This window comes from Tetrahymena thermophila (genome assembly GCF_000189635.1).
Source record: "Tetrahymena thermophila SB210 genomic scaffold scf_8254610, whole genome shotgun sequence".
NCBI classification, from domain to species: Eukaryota; Ciliophora; class Oligohymenophorea; order Hymenostomatida; family Tetrahymenidae; genus Tetrahymena; species Tetrahymena thermophila.
Window position 1 is genome coordinate 415,347 of NW_002476380.1, and position 21,607 is coordinate 436,953.

Here is a 21,607-nt window from a genome sequence, read left to right on the forward strand (position 1 = left end):
ATTTTCGGTTGATTTTTCAAAATTCTATTTGTAATTGTATGACAGAAATAAGTTCTCTTTTTTACCAGTTTTTTACCCCTAGAAAATCAGATCAAGAAGATCAAGAGACAGATCACAGAAGAGAGCATTTAAGAGAAGGGAAACAATTGAGCGATTGAGACATTTGAGAAGCTGAGATAATAAAAAGAACAAAAAGAAAAAAAGAAAGAAAAATTAAAAAATTTAAATAAAGTTAAGCAATAAAAAATATTTAAAATAAAAAAATAAAAATAAATAAAGAGGAAAAAATAAATAGAACAAAAATAATAAATAATACCAAATAACATCACAAATAAAAAAAAGCAAAATAAAAAAGTAAATTAAATAAAATAAAAGATTAAATTAAATTAAAACACGTATTTACTTTTGCGCTATTTTACAAAATAAAATTTGTTTAGATTTAGCTAGCTAATATTTTTTATTTGCAAGTTATATAAATCATTTAATATTTGCTTATCTAAATTTAAATTTTTTATTAATAAAAAGATTTTTTAAAAATAATTTTAATTTGAAGAATAAATTAAACAAAAAGATCATAAATGTACTCTAAAATAATGATAATTAATATTTAATATAAATATTTACAATTAGAAATTTATTAATTATGGTTAAATTTCATCTTATTTATCAAAATTGTTTATTGCGTGGAGAATTTTGATTTAATTAAGAAGGATTATACTAACTTTTTAATTTTGAAGCATTAGTAAATCTTTTGGGACTATTATTTTTTGAGCTATTTCTAGATTTTGATATTTTAATATTTGGGGTCTTTGATCTTACAGGAATTACTATTTTTTAATCATTAGTTTATTAGGCTTTTACTTCTTGCTATTAATTGCATATTGTTTTTGGTAAATTTTAAGATACATAGTTAAATAATTAATCTTAAGGTTCTAAATGTTATATCTGCTATCCATGGGGAGTGTTAGAACAAAAGGTGTTTTAAAGTACTTAAGGTAATTACATTTGTTATTATTATCTACTTGGATGATTATATGATTTTCTTCTCTTCTTTGAATTAGAAGAAGAAGGATGCTATATTTGAACTGTGTTAGTAGGATATTAATTATTATCCTATTATGGATTAATATTAAAATTATTATTTTCTTATAAATTGTATGACTTGTTTTGCTTATCTACATATTTTGGGGTTTTTTAGAATCCGTTTTAAGTTTAATTCAAATTACTAGGAGATATTGCTCTTCCTGTAACACTGCTATGCTATTTATTACGTTTATAAAAATTGAAATTTGTATGGTTTTTATTAAATTCTTAAATTTCTTTGACTTTTTCTTTAAACTGATCTCTTAAATACTTTAAATGCAGTTCACTTTAATCAACTCCGTATGCGTTTTTAATCATTTTAGGACTATTATGAAATACAAAACTTTTTCTTCTTACTTATCTAGTTGAATTTAAAATTTTTTATATATTAGATGGTGTAGCATAAACTTGCATCTAGCTGCCACGGTTACTTAATAAAAATTTATTTGCATCAACACGAATACTGCCATCAGGCTGGATATTTTATTCTATGTTTTCATATTCTTAAATCATATCAACTTATTCATTTTAACTTAAATTCAGATTTTTCTTCTTGAGTTTTCTTTTCTTTCTATAAACTAAATTGTTATTGTTGTTACTACTACTTAAACTTTTTATTTCTTCTATATTATCATGCTAATTATTTTATCCTAAATGATACTACAATAGACTATTCGGGTTGGAGCTTCTAGGAGATTAATTTTCATTTTAATAACTGATTGTTGTTTCAGATTCAAATTAATATCTCTAAGATATTATTTAATCTTATTAAGTTGATGCTGCTGTACTAATTTTATTGTTGTGATTCTAGTAATTTGGAAGCTGCAACTGCTTATAAACTTTTGGTTCATAAGCATTTATTTTATGAACTTTTGCTAACGTATTCTTAAAATCAAATTCATCTACTCTATATTAAGATTTCTCCTATTTTCTATCTGGTGATTATGATTGTCTAAGGGCTTATCTTGAATAAATTTCTCCTTGCTTGGTTTGATATGAAGTTATTGTTTAATTTTTAGAGTTTTCTGTAAATTTTTAATTATTAACAGAAGATTATTCATAGTCAATTGAAGACTGCTAATTTTCCAATTCACTTCTGTTATTCATATATTAGTCAATATAAACTTTAGTTTTTAAAAGATCGTTCTTTTTTACTTTTTAACTAGAATTTGTTTCCATAAAAAGTTTGTTAATTTCCTGGTTTGTCAATGGTTTTTCAACATTTTTTGATCTTTCTTTAGATATTGAGTATTTACTCAAAGAATCAAATGAGCCTATTTAGTTAGATTAGCTAATATGTTTACTTTAAACTGGACTTTCAAAATCATCGTTGTACGATCCATTGAAATGTTACAGTGTTAAGTCGCCATCTTCTTTGAAGTATCTTTTCTTTTTCTTTTTTGAATTTTGTTAATTTGTAATACTAGAATTGCTACCTGCTATCCTTGAAGATTAAATATCTAAAGTATGAGAGATTTATTGATTATCATACATTTAAATTGTTCTAGCTTTAGCAGTATGGCTATTTTACTGCTTTATAGGTTCCTCCATCTATCTCTTTATTATCTGTGAATAAATTCAAACAAATCGAACAATCTAAAAGTGTATTTCTAAATGTAAAAATGAATTTCAATATAAATGTGTCGTTATTCTTATAAAAAATTAAAATTTTTAGAAGTATTCAATTATGATTAAATTAACAATCTTAAAAGTCTTTGATATTTGATTTAAAATTTGTTTTGCTTAAAATTAATGGAAGTAATTGAATGTAATTAATTATCAGTTATTAAGCTAAATTGTTAAATACTTTAAAGTAATATTAATTTACATATATTTGTTAAATAAACAAAGAATGCCTTCATTATTTTTAACATTTCTAAAAAATATTAAAGCAAATTTAATAATCAAATAGTATCCTAAAATCTGCAAAAAATTAAATATCTTTTATATTAAATCTAATTGATATATTATTGTAATTATAAATTTTTAGATATGTAGGAAGCATAACAAGACTTGCCTTAATGGTTAAAGGCATTAAAAAGATCAATTATCAATAATAGATAGCTTTAGTTTTCTAATATGTCTCAAATCGCTTATGTATTTAATGGAGAAGCCGGCATAGATAATATTACTTTTGATTCTTATGAGAAAGTAATTAGTGATAATCCATTACAAGAATATTCCCTCATTTACACAATTGATTCTAGAAAAAATACTTTTAATGAAATGAAAAACAATAAAGTTGTTGAACTTTGTTGGTATTTCCCATTGACTAAAGAATAATATAAAATAAAATGCCATTTCTCTTTTATTGCTTTATAATAAACATAAATAAATGATATATAAATAACAGAAGAAATCTTAATTGAATAATTACCCTAAAATTAAAGAGAATTATTAGAAAATGCATGGAATAAAGTTGATAAAGAGGCAAAAAAATTGTATCAATCACCTCATCCAGATACCTGCAAACCTAACTAAGAACCTTTAGATGATTTAGAGCGTTTTAATACTCCCGAAAAAAATAAAATATCTAATAATTTTGCTCTATTAGTGCTTACTCCTTTCAGAAGTAAAATATTTATTAAAATTATTTTTTAAATTAATAAATTTTATTTGCATAAATATTAAGTGGAACATACTTCATTTGCTATGCCTTAAGTTGTTGCTGATGGTCGTAAAGAATTCGAATCTATATTTAAACCCTACAAAAAACACTCAAAATATTTATATGTAATTGAGAATAATCAATGGAAAGTTCATACTCTTAATCCTTGATAGAATATTTTTTTTAATGCCAAAAAAGGAAAAATATTAAATAAATTGCACTGTCTTTAATATATAAATTATCCTTCCAAAATATAATTATATAATTAGAATAAATATTATTTTTTTTATAAATTCATCATTTGTATCTTTATTTAAGCAAAAAAAAAAATTGTAAATCCTTTTAATTTATTATAATTTATTTCTATTTTTTTAATCTGCTTTTAATTATAAACAAAAACTGTGTCTACTAACCAACTAGTTACTCTAATTAGAATTTAAATTATACAATTTTAATAATTATCGTTTTAAGGGCGCTGGCTCCGGTGAGCAGTTATGATCTCCAAAATGATACTTATTGGTTCGACTCCAGTAGTGCCCCCCATTTTTAGTTTTTAAATATGTTTTTATATTTAATACTTGAAATAAAATAAATTTTTAAAATAACACTAAATTAGTTGATATAAATATAATATATATGACTAAATGAATGATAGTAAAATTTTATTTAAAAAATAAAATAAATTATTCTTAAGTTTATTTAAAATATTTTTTAATAGTTAATCTTGCAATTTATTTAAAAACATAAAATAAAGAGTCTAATTAATTAATAGCTACTTTAGCTTAGATTTATATTATCAAGTTTGGTTAATTAATGTTTTCAGGGCGCTGGCTCCGGTGAGCAGTTATGATCTCCAAAATGATACTTATTGGTTCGACTCCAGTAGTGCCCCCCATTTTTAGTTTTTATATTTGATGTTCAAAATAAATTAATTTTTAACAGTTATGATCTCCAAAATGATACTTATTGGTTCGACTCCAGTAGTGCCCCCCATTTTTATTTTATTTTATTTGAGTAAAACAAAATTTAAATAATAAAACTATTTATTACTTAATACAAAATAAATCAATAAAGCACAATAATTTATTTAAAGATAAAAATCATATTTTAAGTTTAAAATAAACGATTAATCAAATTTAAATAAAATTATCCAACAAAAAATGATAATTATTATCTTATATTTATAATAAATTTTAATTAATATTTTTAAAGCATTGACTCTGGTGGGCAGTTATGAACTCCAAAATGATACTTATTATCTCAATTTAAGCAGTTTTGTAATTATATACATTACATGAAGTTAAAATAGATTTTTAGACACCTCCTCAATAAATTTATTATAAGAAATTTTTACATACAATAAATATTTAGAAATTATTTTCTAGCTTAGTATTTTAATTTTAAGATATTTTATTTTAAATAAATTCTCTCTCAGCTGATAGTTTCACTATGAATAAGGTTTATTTTTATGAGATAATTTTACATAAATATAAGCAAAGTAAAGTTTAAATGTAAAAATATATTTTACTATGATTATTCATTAAAAACATTATCAGAACTACTTTATTAAATTTTTGAATTTCTAATAAAAAAATTCGTATCGTATTGTATTGTATTTTACTTTATATTTTATTTAAAAATGATCAAAAATGTTATTTAATTAGCAATAAAAACATCATAATTTTTTTTAAAAGACATTCTTTGTAAAATTTTTATATTTTTCCTTCATAATTATTGATTTAATTCTAAGATACTTCTTTAATAAATAAATAATTTATTACTCTCAATTAATTAAAATGATAGATAAATGTTAATGAAATAATTTCTAGATTTTATTTTTCATTTGTTTAATAATTAAAGTCATCTACTTTAGCTTCTAAATCTATTATTAAATTTCAAAAATTATTTTAAAAAAAATATAAAAAGCATATTTTACTCTAAATTAAAGAAAATTAATATTAATACTATTCCTTTTATTGTAATTTAAAAAACAAATAAGTTTAATCTACATCATAATTTATGTTGAAAAAACAAAAGATATTATTTCTCATCAATTAAATATTTTGGAAAGTAATTAAAGTGTCTATAAGTTAAATAGAAGAATTAACTCTAATTAATATTCATAATTTGTAACAATAATCGTTTACAGGGCACGAGCTCCGGTGAGCATTAGCATCTCCAAAATGAAAATCTAATTGGTTCGACTCCAAAAGTGCCCCCCATTTTTTAAAAAATAAAAATAATTTTTTTTATTAACAAAATAGTTAAATGATAATTTTATTCATTTGGAAAATTATTTAATAGTCTAAAAAACTATAAAATTAATTTTTTAATAGATTTTTACACTTTTTTCAATAGTTAACTTCATTTTTTTCCATTTAAGTTTATTTATGACATTTTTTCTATAGCGTCTTAATTCAAAATAGCTACTTTACTAACACCTATAATTAATTTTACTTTAAAATATTACTTTCAGGGCGCGAGCTCCGGTGAGCATTAGCATCTCCAAAATGAAAATCTAATTGGTTCGACTCCAATAGTGCCCCCCATTTTTTAAAATGTAAAATAATTTTTCATTTATGATAATATCTAAAAAGTAACTTTTCAAAAAATAAATAACAATTTAAATATTTTTCATAATTTTCAAACATTTTATTCATCTGAAAAACTTTTTAATTATTCAAAAAATTATAAAATTTATTATTTAATAAATAAAATAATATCTTTTTACATTTATTTGAATAATTATCTTAGTTTATTTTTCTATTTAAGTTTATTGATGATATTTTTCTTATAGTGTCTTAATACAAAATAGCTACTTTAACTAACACCTATAATTAATTTTGTTTAGATTTATTACTTTAAGGGCGCGAGCTCCGGTGAGCGTTAGCATCTCCAAAATGAAAATCTAATTGGTTCGACTCCAATAGTGCCCCCCATTTTTTAAAATATAAAATAATTTTTCATTTATGATAATATATAAAAAATAACTTTTGAATGATAAATAAATAATTAAATATTTTTAAAATTGTTCAAACATTTTATTTATCAGAAGAATTATTTAATTATTCAAAAAATTATAAAATTTATTTTTTTAATAAATAGAATAATATATTTTTACATTTATTTGAATAATTAGCTTCATTTATTTTTCTAATTAAGTTTATTGATGATATCTTTTTTTAAAGTGTCTTAGTACAAAATAGCTACTTTAACTAACACCTATAATTAATTTTATTTAGATTTATTACTTTAAGGGCGCGAGCTCCGGTGAGCGTTAGCATCTCCAAAATGAAAATCTAATTGGTTCGACTCCAATAGTGCCCCCCATTTTTTAAAATATAAAATAATTTTTCATTTATGATAATATATAAAAAATAACTTTTGAAAAAGTAAATAAAGAGTTAAATTTTTTGATAATGTTCAATTATTTTATTCATCTGAAAAACTTTTTAATTATTCAAAAAATTATAAAATTTATTTTTTAATAAATAAAATAATATCTTTTTACATTTATTTGAATAATTATCTTAGTTTATTTTTCTATTTAAGTTTATTGATGATATTTTTTTTATAGTGTCTTAATACAAAATAGCTACTTTAACTAACACCTATAATTAATTTTGTTTAGATTTATTACTTTAAGGGCGCGAGCTCCGGTGAGCGTTAGCATCTCCAAAATGAAAATCTAATTGGTTCGACTCCAAAAGTGCCCCCCATTTTTTAAAATATGAAATTATTTTTTGATTTAGGATAATATTTAAAAAGTAACTTTTGAATTATAAATAAACAGTTTAATATTTTTCAAAATATTCAAACATTTTATTCATCTAAAAAACTATTGAATTATTCAAAAATTATAAAAGTTATTTTTTAATAAATAAAATAATATCTTTTTACATTAATTTGAATAATTAGCTTCGTTTATTTTTCTATTTAAGTTTATTGATAATATTTTTTTTATAGTGTCTTAATTCAAAATAGCTACTTTAACTAACACCTATAATTAATTTTGTTTAGATTTATTACTTTAAGGGCGCGAGCTCCGGTGAGCGTTAGCATCTCCAAAATGAAAATCTAATTGGTTCGACTCCAAAAGTGCCCCCCATTTTTTAAAATATGAAATTATTTTTTCATTTATGATAATATCTAAAATTAACTTTTGAATGATAAATAAATAGTTAAATATTTTAAATTGTTCAAACATTTTATTTATCAGAAGAATTATTTAATTATTCAAAAAATTATAAAATTTATTTTTTTAATAAATAAAATAATATATTTTTACATTTATTTGAATAATTAGCTTCATTTATTTTTCTAATTAAGTTTATTGATGATATCTTTTTTTAAAGTGTCTTAATACAAAATAGCTACTTTAACTAACACCTATAATTAATTTTATTTAGATTTATTACTTTAAGGGCGCGAGCTCCGGTGAGCGTTAGCATCTCCAAAATGAAAATCTAATTGGTTCGACTCCAAAAGTGCCCCCCATTTTTTAAAATATGAAATTATTTTTTCATTTTTAAGAGTATTTAAAATAATTTCTGATCCCTTAATAATAAAATATTTTTTAAAAAATTGAAACATTTGAACATTTTTTTTTTTGATAAATAGAAATGATATTACTTTACACTTTTAAAGTTCATAAATTAGTTACTTTAATAAAAACTTATATTTAATTTTACTTTGATATATATTACTTTTAGGGTGCAAGATCCTATGAGCTTTAGCATATCTGGTTAGACTCCAACATGCTCCCCATTTTTTGACAAAATAAATTAATTTAAAAAAAAATTTATTTAACTTTTAAAAAGATAAAAATGTATTAATTTATTTTTTGATTTAAAATCACATCTTATGCTTTTATGAATAATATTTTTTATTATTTGTTATAGAGAAAATAATAAAATTTAATAAAATAATTAATTTTAGATTCTCTAATTATTAAAATTAACAAAGAATTTCATTTAATTATTAAATTAAAACATCCAAATAAATTCATAAGTCAAATTATCTACATAAGAACTTAAAGTAATCTAAAAACCAATCTTAAAGCTATTGATGAAATTTATAAATTTTTGTTTTATTTTTAGTTTTAAAAGCATTTGAATTTAAATCTATTTAGCCATTTCCTGTTTAATTTAGCTAAAAATATACAAATTTAAAAAACAAAGATCTCAGCTTTAGCATCCTAAGTTTCAGTGAGCATAAGTGTCTCCCCAAAATCTATAATTACTCCAAATTTAAAAGCGGTTTATTTCCATTTTAGAATTAAAAATAATTTTTTAAGTTTAATAGAAATTGATAAACATTTTAAAATTTAGAATTACCTCATATTTATATTTTACTGTAATTTAAAATTAATTTGTGAAAACAAAAAGATTTATTCCAAAAATTAATTTATTTAAATTAATAAATCATATTCAATATAAAATAATTTATTAATAATTAAGAATAGAAATAATTCTTATAGAGAAGTCATTTTTTTAATTAATACAAATTATCTATAATAAAATGAAATCATTAAAATTAATATTTTAAAAACTAAATTTTAAAATTCTGTCTGTAAATATTTTATCATATTTTCATGAGTTTAGCTACAGATTAAGTTTAACTGATATTAAGTATATTTATATATATATATATTCACTTGTCTTTTAATTTATAATTTTTATTTATAATTATTATTTACATATTTATTTATATTTAAATTAATTAGATATAATGCTTATATAGATAGTTCAAACTCTTAAATTCTATTTTTATCTTGATCTGTTTGTAGAAGAGGATTACTTACTATTATGCAAGTTTTAATAAGTCTATTATATTTTAGATTTTTGTTCACGAGCTTTTTTATTTATGAAGCCAGAGTATCTTTCAAGTACATCTGTATATAAGTTTGAGTTATGTTTTGAAAATAAATATTAATTGTTATATAAATTATTAAAATTTGCATTTTATTTTTTTCCTACTGGCATATTTGACTATGACCTCTTTTCTTAGCAAACATTTTAAGGTTAATCTAAATTTAGAGATGTATTATTATACAATTTTTTGCTGCTCTAAGTTTATTAATATTAATTTGCTAGTACATTCTATGATTTTTCAAATAATATTTCGTCTACTAAAATTATAAATAAATAAGATTTAGAATATAAATAGATTATTTATAATTTAATATTAAGTAAATTTTTTATTTCTTAATTTAATATTAAAATATTATTTTTATTCTTTAAATTAAAAAAAAATATGAAAATTATTTAATAAATTTTTACTTTTTGATTATGGAATAGGAACCAAAGTACCACTTTTTTTGCAATATTTAAAAAATATCTCATTGTCTCCGATATCTATTATGTTTTTAATTTGACTCTTTAAATGCTCCTTCTCGTTGTCTGTATTATTATTTAAAGAGACCGAAGTTAAAGCTTAGAATTAGTTATTGACTTTTCTTAGTATCGTTGAATTTTGCAGATTATAGCTATTTACACTGCTAAAGATTTATTGTTTAGAAAAATTAAAGGGTGTACTTTAATTACCTCCAATACCATTGTTACTGTTTATGCTTTGTGATTGCATTGAATTTGATGCTTCACGATAATTATTTAATGACTCTTCTTCTTCTTAATCATTTTATGTTAAAAATCTTTTTTTAGGATTTAAATTACTATTTTGACTTTCGCAATAATCTCTATCAAATTCTTTGGGAGATTTTCTTTGATCTTCTAAGTCGATAATGTTTTAGTAAGTAATTAAAGTTTTTTTACAGATGTCTTAAGCTTCTAATAGCATTAACTCATTCATTTTACTGTTGACTTTTATATTTTGATCTGAAGGATATGAATCTTAGGTTGCACTGTTTAGTTCATTTTGTATTATTTTATTAATTTAAAATTCATTTGTGCTATTTGCACTATCTATGGGATTTTTTTTATTTTTATTGATACTTTATGTTTTATTTTTAATAGATTATTGTTTACTTTTTGGAAGAGTGTTTTATTTTTAAATCTAAAAGCAATTAGCATTATTTTTTTATTGATTTAATTTCACTTAATTTTCTAAAGAAACGTTGATATTCATACCTGCGATCAGGTTATTTTCTTTATTCAATTAGTCAACTTGCACTCCTTTATCATATACAAGCGGATTCTTTAATTATCTGGTAAAGCTTAATTCTTTAGCTGGGATAGGTGTAAAGTTGCTTAGCTTTTCGTTACAATCGGATAAAATAGATGAGTAATCTGAATTTTCAGAGCTAAAATTTAAATAAATTTAGATTTTATCTTCAGGATTTAATTTTTTCTTAGGTGCAGATTTAAGCAAATGCTATTGTTTATTATCCTCATCAATTACAGTGAGCAATTAATTTTATATGTATTCATCATCAGTACGAGTTAACTGAAAGTCGAAGGTGGTATTGTTATTATTATTAATACTCTAAAAATTGTTTGAATTATATTAAAATGAGTAATTATTATGATTAACACCTGCTTATTATTATTACTTTAAGTTCTCTTCTTTTTATATTTAAACTGAATTAGAATACTATCTTTTATCATTTTTTGGTGATAATTTTTGTTTTAAGTTGATGCTGTTTAAATTAATTTCCCTTTGTAATTTATTTTATATCTACTCTTATAAGTTAATGCTCACTTATATTGGTTATGAGAGTTATTTTTGTTGCTGGAGTTGTTGTTATTATCTGAATGAGCTGTTTTATTCTTACTTTATATCAGATGTTCTCACAGTATTTTTATTTGATAATGAATTTTGCTTAAGTTCTTCTTTATCTTTCGTCTTGTTATTGCAATCTTTTTTAATATTTTTATATTCATCACAGCTACTTGATTAATAATTAGCATAGCTTGAAGTAGCAACAAATGAATCCATACTGGAGTGATTGAGATCCTTCTGCTAAGGTTTTTATGTATTTGTTTAGAACTATTTCTTCTGTGAGAGATGCTCTATCGGTTGTTACTATTAATTAAAACTATCATTTATAATTCTATTATTTTATTTGAATTATGGATTATCTTAGACATCTATGCTTCTTGGTATTATTGATATACTTGCTTGAGAAATTTAACTATTTGACATCTCCTTGCTAAATTCCTATTCTTTTATTTGCATATTATTTAGTTCACAAGATTAGATAATAGATTTTTAACCATTTAAATCTTTTTATGAATTTATAAGGGATCCATCTTCATTTTGAATTTCTTTAGTTTTATTTTCTTAAACTGAATTTTATTAAATTTATTTTAAACCATAGGCATTAATATTTTATTTTTAACCATTTTGTTGAATTGGTTCTAAAACTTGTTTTAATGCTTAAATTTAAATAAGATTGACATTTTAAACAGATTTTTACTACATTATTTGATTTTGAGCAACTTAAAACCTAGCATCTATTTTTATTTGTTATTTGGGTTGTAATGCTTATATATTAGGTATTTATTAAGATAAAGGCAAAAAGGAAGGCTCTTGTATTGCCAATTATTTTTAATTACTGCTCAATATATTACTTAAAGGAAAAGCTTTAATTGATGGTTGTTCATTTAAACAAATTTATTTTGCTTATAATTATTGAAAATCATTTTAAACTTAAAAATTTTAATTGCCTTTTAATAAAAATATTCCTCCGTTTCTTTAAGAGTCTACTGAAAAGTAATTCTCCCTTTATTGTTTTTGACCGCTTGAGTATTAGTAAAAGGAATCAGTAAATTAGGTACTTTAATTAACTGATTAAGATCTTTAGTTAATATTAAATAAATATGGTTGAATTTATTATTAAAGCTGGTTGCTTTCTTTATTTATTGTTGTTACCTTTTTAACAGATGTAACAGGATAATAATATTTCTGTATGGTTGGTAATTAAGTTACTGATGTATTAATTAAGCTTTTATTACTTAAATCTTTCTTCTCACTTTACTATGTATAGTTATCACAGCTTTTATCTTCTTTTAGCTTTTCGTTTGAGGCTCTAAATACACTTAAAGAAGATACATGTGAGAAACTTCTCTGAATTTAAGGATTGCATTCTGTTGGATGTGGAATTATCCTTATTTATTAATCTACGAAGTTTTAATTTGATTACAACAAGTTATCTTAAGAGACGTGTTAGGTATCCATTTATTTATATAAATCTTCTAGCTTTACTATCAACTGTCTCTCATTATTTTAATTGGATTTTGACAAAAAATTATTGCTTCTGTAGTTTTGTGGTATTTGCTTGTTGCTATTTGCACACAATTAACTATTTTAAAATACTGTTTAAGAATTATTGTGAATGCTTTGATCTTTATTAGCAGAAATAAAAACATAATTATGTTTTGTTTGCTAATTATTTCCACTATTCATTAATAGAAAAACTGAGTTCCCACTTTTCTTTTAATCTTCAGTTGCAGAGTACATTAGAGAAACTTGATCATCCATATTTTTTCCATAACTTTTTTCCTCTCTTTTATGAGCTTAAGGAGGAGAATTTAAATTAATTTTAGATTTTTGCTAAGAGCTATAAAATAGCTAATTGATTTGTTGCTCTTTCATTTTCTTTTCAGTTTCTTACTAAATCAAGTAGTTCTCATTTTGACAATTTGTATTTAACTTTTTCTTTTATGTTTATTCGTTCGAAGCATTCTCTTATTTTGTTGAGGATGTTTAATTGCTCGTGATTTGGGTTCTATTTGTGCTATTTGGTTAAATAACTTAATTTTGCTACTTTGAATTTTATTTAGCTGATGAAATATTATCACTTGATACTTATTTATTATTATCTGCTCTTTCAAGATCTTTCTGTTCAAAATCTACACTTCTTTATTGATTCACTAGGCTTATACTTGTGTTTTACTTTTTTTATTCAGGGGATTCATTAAAGCAGCTTTCATCTTTCAATTAGCTAGTGTTGTGTGCACTTGATTATCTAGCTGTATTCCTATCAATTACTAAAATATTTCCAGTACCTTATTTTCCTTCTAGTTATTATTAATAATAATTATTTTTTTAGCATTAAATATTGTTTAATTGAATATCTGAATGGTTATTTTAAGAAAATATACAGCTGCAGTCTTATTAAGATGATAATACAGTTGAAGGATTATCTTGATTAAGGCATACATGATTTTGTGGTGTTTTATTTTTTTGTAAGAAATCTACAACTTTAATATTTTCTATGGGAATATTTTGTGAAATAGTTGTTCTTATTGTACTTTATTGTTCTGATTCACAAAATTAAGGATAGCTAGTTAAAATTTTAGGTTAATTACTAGCATTTATTGCGTGCATTTATCTGTTATTAGAAGTTATATTTGAGAAATGCTATGCTTAAGGAAATTGATTATTAAGCTTAGCTGTAACTGTAATTCCTTTATTTGCACTGTTATTATTGTTATTGCTGTTAAAACTAGAGTTATTATCGTAAATAACAACATTCCTCAACAATTAATAAGGTGACATTCTTGATGATTTATCAATCGAGCCTGCACTATTCTATATAATTCTAGGGACCTATTTTTAAGGAGTAGCAAGTTAACTACGTTACAACTAAGTTTGAGCTATATAAGGAACTTATTATTGCTATTAAATTTGACCTTAGTTTGAAGCTAAAGTCACTCTTAATCTTGAAGATATTTAATTTTATTAGTCCTATATCTAATCTTACTTAATTTAAGTAGGATTTTTATTTTGATATTCTATCATTGAGTTATCTAAATTGGAAATAACTGATTTCACTTAACTTGCTGATTGAGAATCATAAAAATCTGTAAAAACTGTCTTTTAATTTGAATTTTAAATATTTGGAATTTTTTAGGTGATGGAGTATTAATGAGGCTAAGAGTAACTAATTGTTGCAGATCGGTTATGTGCTTTAATAGGTACTATTTATTTTATTCTTAATAATATGATTAATAACGGCTATTGAGACTTAATAAATTTTTCGTTAAATTGTCGAAGTAGAATATTGAAATTACTGGTAGTTATTCATCGTGGAATATTGTTAAGAATGAGTTGGCAAAGAAACAGATCTTTCTTTTGCTTCATTTGCTTACTAACCACCTTTAATATAGTATTAATCATTTTAACCTATTTCATTCTTTTTGGATGGAGATCCTCCCATTTACCTAGATATTACTTGCTAGAATTAATAATATTAATTATAGTTTGAATTCTTCTTCTCTAAAATATTATATCCTAACAAACTAAATTTAACAACTATTTTTTTTTTCTTTTTTTAATTTTAAGTTAAAAAATTAGCGTTGATTAAAGAATAATTAATTATATTGATTCAGCTCTTTAACCAATTTGAGATTAATTCGATGAGATTTTTAATGAAAAAATAAGAAAATGAAAAATAATGAAATCAGTTTATAAAATATGTTTTGGTTTATTTTAAAAAAAGACTAGAATTAATTAAAAAGATTTTACAATTATAACTTTAAATCATAAAAATAATTTACTTTTTCAATTATAATTACAAAAAAAAATAAGTGGTAGCAATTGCAAATTTTAATAATAGAAAAAAAAAAATTTTAATTTTAGAATTTTAATATATTTTAAAAAATGAGTTAATTATTTATTTATCAGGTGAGAAAGAATATTAATGTATTTGATAAATATATTAATTAATTAATTGATGAGCTAGTTATCAACATATAAATGATCATCAGATCAGAGAATAGATGTTTTATTAAATTTATTAATATACACAAGATTCCCTTTTCCTATTTTTAATGTTAATGTTTATATGTATGTAAATATATTATATGTATATATGTATGTATGAATGTATCTTGCATTTTTTAAATGAAGAGATTTAGATTCTATTTGATATTTAATAAATAAATAACAAGAACATATCTATTCATAATTGACTCATTCATTTATGCATTCTGGTGTGTATGTGAATATATTTGTTATGTTATTTATTTATATTGCTAACAAATAAATGATCTTTTTTATTCATTTTATTTATATTGAATATATCTTTTTGTATAGGAAAATTTAAAAATAAATTTCTTTTGCTATATTTTTTCAAAACAGAAAAAAACTAATTAATAAATAAATAAAAAAAATAATTAAAAATCATATCTAAGGAATCACCATCGATTTCAAAAGTATTAAAAGCTAAATTCAACATTAAAGCAAGCAAAACCAAGATGTCTGACAAAAACAAAATGGAGGAAGAAAAGCCTGTTGCTGAGTAACCTAAGAAAAACAATAAAAAGGATAAGAAAGAAAAGGAAGACGAACTCGTAAAACAAATTTCACAATTAAATAGTTAAAGAAGGAGAATATTATTTTATTTATTTGGCTATTATGTAAATTGAAATAACAAAAATATTGCATAATCAATTTGTAGCAAAATGCAAGCTAGGTTAATGAGTATTGATAAAAGGCTCTAATAAAAAATCATCTTTAAGTTTTTGAGTTTGATTCAAGATTTTTTGATTTTAATGAAAATGTTTTTTCTACTTTAAATGAATCTATCTTCTCCTTCTTTAAAATAACAAAAATATCAAAGAAAAGTTTTTAATTTTTAAAATTTTATCAAGAGTGAGGAAGATAAAAAGTTGAAGGAAAATATAGAATTGTGGGTACTTAGAATATAGGATGTCGATACTAATTTAGCTAGTGTTGCTCTTGGTTAATTAAGAGAGGAAGTCAGAAAAACTACTACTTCAATGACTTCAGTTCCTAAACCTTTTAAATTCTTAAAGGCACACTATGAAGGCTTGTCTAAATTCTATGAATCAAGTGCTCCTTCTTAATTTAAAGTAAATAAATATAATTATATTATTGCCTTGTGAATGATTTTAATGCTTTATTTCCGTAAAAAACTAGAAAGAATTAGCTGATTTCTTATCAGTCATCTCCATGACAATGGCAGAAAGAGGAAAATAAATCTCTCTCAGATATTTAAAGGAAGGTACTCTCAATGATTTCAAAAATTGGGGTTATGAATATCTTAATCATTTATCAGCTGATATTGGATAAACGTAATAAATAAAATATTAATAAGCTTATTCCTTCAAAAATTTATTTTAAGGTTTTTGTTAAATTAATTGATTTTTAAATAACTAGATACAACTAGCGTATTGAAAAGAAAGAAAGTACAGATGATCTTATCTAGTTAGTTGAAGATATAGTCCCTTACTTTGTAGAAAACAATGCTGAGCACGATGCTGTTGATTTATTACTTGAAGTAGACAAGCTCTAATTTATTAAAAAGGTAAAAAAGAGTCAAATAGTTTTCAAACATTTTAAAATAATTAATTAGCAAAGAAATTTGATTGCTCCTCATGAATTAATTTTAGAAATTAATGGAGTTGAGTTTAAATTTTTCTTTATATAAATAAATAGTTCGTAAATAAAGAAAATTTTGAAAGAATCTCTTTGTATTTGCAATAATGCTGTTAATATTGTGTAGATTAAAATGAAATGGAAGAAACCTTAAAAGTTAATTATGAAATAGCATTGTCACTTTAACTTTATGTTAGCGCATTGAGATTAGCCATTAAGTTAGATGATATTGAAAAAATTAAAGAAGTTTTCTAAAGTTGTAAAGATAAATTAATTTTAAAATAACTCTGCTACCTTATTGCCAGACAAAGAATTGTTCTTAGCGAGTTAGACCTTGATGAAGATCTTTTAAAAATTGCTTCCAACTAGCATCTCACTGATTTTTATTTGCGTTTTGCCAAAGAATTAGATGCCTTAGAACCCAAAAAGCCCGAATAGGTTTATAAATCTGTCCTTGAAGATAATAAGGCATAAATTGATTCTTTAAATGCCAATATTGCAGATACTTACGTAAATGCTTTTGTCAATATGGGTTGCAAGAAGGACACCCTTATGGTAGTTCCAAAAACTGAAAAGCCTTGGATTTATAACTTAAAGAAAACCGGTATTGCTGCTGCTACTTCTTCAATCGGTTTGATTGATATGTGGGATATTGAATCAGGTAAAATAAAATAGAATATTATTATTAATTTATTCAATTAATTACTTTGAATTAAAATAAATTTGGATATAAACTCAATTCAAAACTTTTAAAATAATTAGGTACTGAACATATTAACGAATATCTTAATCTTTCTGATGGTTACGGTAAATAAGGTGCATTAATAGGTATTGGTTTGTTCTCCAGTGGTATTGTTGATGAGAACTTAACTGCTAAGGCATTACTTGAAAGTGAATTAAGTTCAAAAGATGAACTCTGCAAACTTGGAGCTATTATTGGTTTAGGTATGGCTTATGCAGGTAGTGCAAATGAAGATTTAAAGGCTATTTTTGAACCCATTTTCTCAGACTCATCCAGTAAATTATAAATCACTGCTTTCGCTGCTTTGAGTTTAGGTTTAATTTTTGTTGGTAAATGTGATGAAGATATTTCCTAATGGATTATTCAAATTTTAGCTGAATATGCTTCTTCTACTGAAAAATATCTTGATACTCATTTAGCTAGATATTTCGCTGTTGCTATGGGTCTTCTCTTCTTAGGTTAATAAGAAAGAGCTGAGGCAACTATTGAATGCATGGGTATTATTGAACATGATTTCGGTAAATTACTAATTTAAATTCTTTCATAAAAGATTGATTTCATTTCTTATTATAAATTGATTTGAATAAAAAAACATATTTTATCACATTTAATGATAAGTTGGATTTTAACATTATGAATTCAAATTAAAATATAATTTCTTAAAAAAAATAAAGCCAAATATTGTGAAATCACCATTGAAGGTTGTGCTTACGCTGGTAGTGGCAATGTCTTAAAAGTATAAAAAATGTTACATCACTGCACTTAGAAGGTAGAAGAAGACAAGGTATTTATTAGTTAAATAAACTATTGAGTTTAAATTAAAATATTATCATATTTATAAAAGTCTGCTTTCTAATAAGCTGCAATTGTTTCTCTTGCTTTGATAAGTTCAAGTGAAGGTATTGGTAATGAAATGGCTCACCGCTCATTAAATCATATTTTATAATACTGTGAATTACCTGTTAAAAGAGCAGTTCCATTAGCTCTCGCAATTTTAAATATTTCAAATCCTAAAATTAATGTTATGGATCTCTTATTAAAATTCAGTCATGATGATGACTAAGAACTCAGCTAGAGAGCCATCTTCTCTATGGGTTTAGTAGGTGCTGGTACCAATAATTCAAGATTAGCTGATATTTTGAGAAATTTATCATCAACTTATAAGTAAGACAGTAGCAATAAATTCTTTATCAGAATTGCTTAAGGTCTTGTTTAGATGGGAAAAGTAATTAATATCTAAAAATTTTGCAATTAATGTATTAAAAATTAATTAATTAATCAATTAGGGTATGGTAACATTGTAACCTTACTATTCTGACAAATTCTTGTTGAACAAGGTCGGATTATCTGGCATAATTACAGTAATTCACTCTTTAATGGATACTAAATCTGTTTTCGGTGATTAACATTACACCATGCTTTATCTAGGATTAGCTGCCTATCCTCGTATGCTCTTTACAGTAAAATATTTATTCAATATTGAAATAGCAGTTTTAAAGTATTAATTATATTTTCATTAATAAAATAGGTTGATGAAAATGGTGAAAATAAAGCTATAGATATCAGAGTTGGACAAGCTGTAGATGTTGTTGGTCAAGCTGGTAAGCCTAAGAAAATTACTGGTTTCTAAACTCATCAATCACCTGTCCTTATCAGTTATGGTGAAAGGTAATAAATATGATTTTATTTAACAAAAAGTATTAATTTAAAATAAAAATAAATAGAGCTGAGTTAGGAAGCGACGAATATATTCCTTTATAAGCAACTGTTCTTGAAAATATTATCATAGTATAGAAAAATCCCGATTATGTTCCTGAAGAAGAAAGTAAAAATAAAAGAAAGCAATGAGAAGTTGATTAAGAATGAAACATTTTCTAAATTTACAATTAAAGAAATGTATAAATTTAGAAAAAGCAATAGAACAAACAAACAATCGATAAATCAATAAAACAAACAAACAAATAATAAATTGTTTTGTATTTATAATATTATAATAGGAGAAAAGAACTCCATTATTTATAACGTGTATACATCTTGTCTTAAAAGCCTCTAAACCCAAATTAAATTAAAAAATTGTAAAATCAAGCAGATTTGTTAAAAATTATTAAAGATTTAAATTAAATTTTATAATTTATTTTTATAGAACTCAAATTTATTTTAAATAGAGAAATTTAAATAAACTTAATATATCAATAAATTGATTATTAGCATATTTGCATATTTGAATATTTAATTTAGTCGAATATTTTAATTCTACTAAATTCTATATTATGTTTCAAAAGTTTATTTATTATTTTAAAATTAGAAGCAAAAATAGATAATTTAAATTTAATCTATAAAAAATTCAATAATTAGCAAATGAATTCAAAATAAAACATTGAATTATTGAAAAGATGTTTAATTCAATATAAAAATTAATTTATAATAGTATTTAAATTTAAATTTTATAGCTGATAAAAATCAACAGCAAACACGCATGCCTAATTTATTTGAACAGGATTAAATTATTTCAAATGAAAAAGGAGAAAAGATACAAGATCATTCACTTTTATTTTATATTGTGCATAAAGGAATTAAAATGAATGAAAATATATACAAATACTCAAGCAATCAAACAAAAAATAGAGCATTTAATTATTTAGAAGCAATTATTTGTTAACTAAAAAATAAATGTTTGTATGTGTGTATGCATGTGAATATGCATGTAATTATATATATTATTTCCTTTAATAACACTAAAAAATAGGTAGCTCGCTTGGTCTTAATTTGAGCACTCTTGGCAAATGGATGAATGAATAAATGAATGAGGAAATGAGAGGAACAATGAAAGAAATGAATTGAAAAAATGCAAAAATGAATGAAGTGAGAAATAAGAGAAGGTAAATATTGATTAGATATAAAAAAGATCTAAGGATAAAAAACCAAAATAAAGAAATCAAAAATTATTAAATCAAAAAAAAAGAAATTAAAAGAAGAAAAAAGGAAATGTAAATTTTCGTTAAGACTTTAACTGGTAAGACCATTACCTTAGACGTTGAAGCCTCCGACACTATTGAAAATGTCAAGGCTAAGATCCAAGATAAGGAAGGTATCCCCCCTGATCAATAAAGACTTATCTTCGCCGGTAAGCAATTGGAAGACGGCAGAACCCTTTCTGACTACAACATCCAAAAGGAATCTACCCTCCACTTAGTTTTGAGATTAAGAGGTGGTGGTATGGAACCCACTATTGCTGCTCTTGCTAAGAAGTACAACTGCGAAAAGAAGGTTTGCAGAGACTGTTATGCTAGATTACCCCCCAAAGCTACCAACTGCAGAAAGAGAAAGTGCGGTCACTCCAACTCCCTTAGATTGAAGAAGAAACCCAAAGAGTGAGAAAATTAATCAAAATAAAGCATATAAATAAATATATAGGTTGTTATTTTACACTATGAAGTAATTGCAACTAATGACCAAAATTATTTTAAATTTACTATTAAATTATCGCCACAGCAGGCACATGCAATTAAATTAATTTTGTGTTCGTGTTTTCTTAATTTTTTAATATTTAAATTCATCCACACACTTTAAAAACTCACTTAGTACTTCCATTATCATACATTTATTCTGGTAATTAAAGTTTAACTTAATCACTTCATTATCCAAAAATCTACTCTCAATTTGCAAGTATAGCTTTTTTATGTTTTGTGGTTTCAAATTTAAAATATTTTCTACATTTTTTAAACATAATTCTATCTACTTCTCCTAACTAAAATGACTTAATTATTTAACTCCTATATGTGACAGTTTACAAAACCTAAATACTCAAATTAATATTTAAAGCTACTTTTATCAACTAAACCTCTCCTTTATTCCTTTTGATTTGAATT

General features: G+C 23.1%; 6 protein-coding genes across 6 annotated transcripts; 4 read left to right on the top strand and 2 right to left on the bottom strand. All coding sequences in view use genetic code 6, as the record gives it.

Annotated features, from left to right (window-relative positions):
* Window positions 1-578: 578 nt before the first annotated feature.
* TTHERM_000338549 (transmembrane protein, putative) lies at window positions 579-1,286 on the top strand (the record flags this gene model as incomplete). The annotated part of the gene is made up of 1 exon (XM_012797982.1): window positions 579-1,286. The coding sequence occupies one exon, from the start codon at window positions 579-581 to the stop codon at window positions 1,284-1,286; it is 708 nt and encodes a 235-aa protein (XP_012653436.1).
* Window positions 1,287-3,075: 1,789 nt separating this feature from the next.
* On the top strand, window positions 3,076-3,861 carry TTHERM_00338550 (pyridoxamine 5'-phosphate oxidase-related FMN-binding protein; the record flags this gene model as incomplete). The annotated part of the gene is made up of 2 exons (XM_001017618.3): window positions 3,076-3,655; window positions 3,716-3,861. 2 exons carry the CDS (start codon window positions 3,076-3,078, stop codon window positions 3,859-3,861), a joined length of 726 nt encoding a protein of 241 aa, XP_001017618.3.
* A 626-nt stretch (window positions 3,862-4,487) lies between these two features.
* TTHERM_000338558 (hypothetical protein) lies at window positions 4,488-4,685 on the bottom strand (the record flags this gene model as incomplete). The annotated part of the gene is made up of 1 exon (XM_012797983.1): window positions 4,488-4,685. One exon carries the CDS (start codon window positions 4,683-4,685, stop codon window positions 4,488-4,490), a length of 198 nt encoding a protein of 65 aa, XP_012653437.1.
* Window positions 4,686-9,438: 4,753 nt separating this feature from the next.
* Window positions 9,439-14,951, bottom strand: TTHERM_00339600 (endo-1,4-beta-xylanase xylA, putative; the record flags this gene model as incomplete). Its single annotated transcript, XM_001017624.2, has 3 exons — window positions 14,668-14,951; window positions 9,973-14,588; window positions 9,439-9,821 (listed from the first exon to the last, which is right to left on the bottom strand). Exons 1-3 carry the CDS (start codon window positions 14,811-14,813, stop codon window positions 9,439-9,441), a joined length of 5,145 nt encoding a protein of 1,714 aa, XP_001017624.2. The 5' UTR covers window positions 14,814-14,951.
* A 901-nt stretch (window positions 14,952-15,852) lies between these two features.
* TTHERM_00339610 (26S proteasome regulatory subunit) lies at window positions 15,853-19,586 on the top strand (the record flags this gene model as incomplete). The annotated part of the gene is made up of 11 exons (XM_001017625.3): window positions 15,853-15,948; window positions 16,249-16,470; window positions 16,538-16,692; window positions 16,778-16,925; window positions 17,057-17,657; window positions 17,759-18,256; window positions 18,413-18,522; window positions 18,583-18,963; window positions 19,025-19,198; window positions 19,267-19,406; window positions 19,463-19,586. The coding sequence occupies 11 exons, from the start codon at window positions 15,853-15,855 to the stop codon at window positions 19,584-19,586; spliced, it is 2,649 nt and encodes an 882-aa protein (XP_001017625.1).
* A 1,005-nt stretch (window positions 19,587-20,591) lies between these two features.
* TTHERM_00339620 (ubiquitin/ribosomal fusion protein, putative) lies at window positions 20,592-21,113 on the top strand (the record flags this gene model as incomplete). The annotated part of the gene is made up of 1 exon (XM_001017626.3): window positions 20,592-21,113. One exon carries the CDS (start codon window positions 20,592-20,594, stop codon window positions 21,111-21,113), a length of 522 nt encoding a protein of 173 aa, XP_001017626.1.
* Window positions 21,114-21,607: the final 494 nt, after the last annotated feature.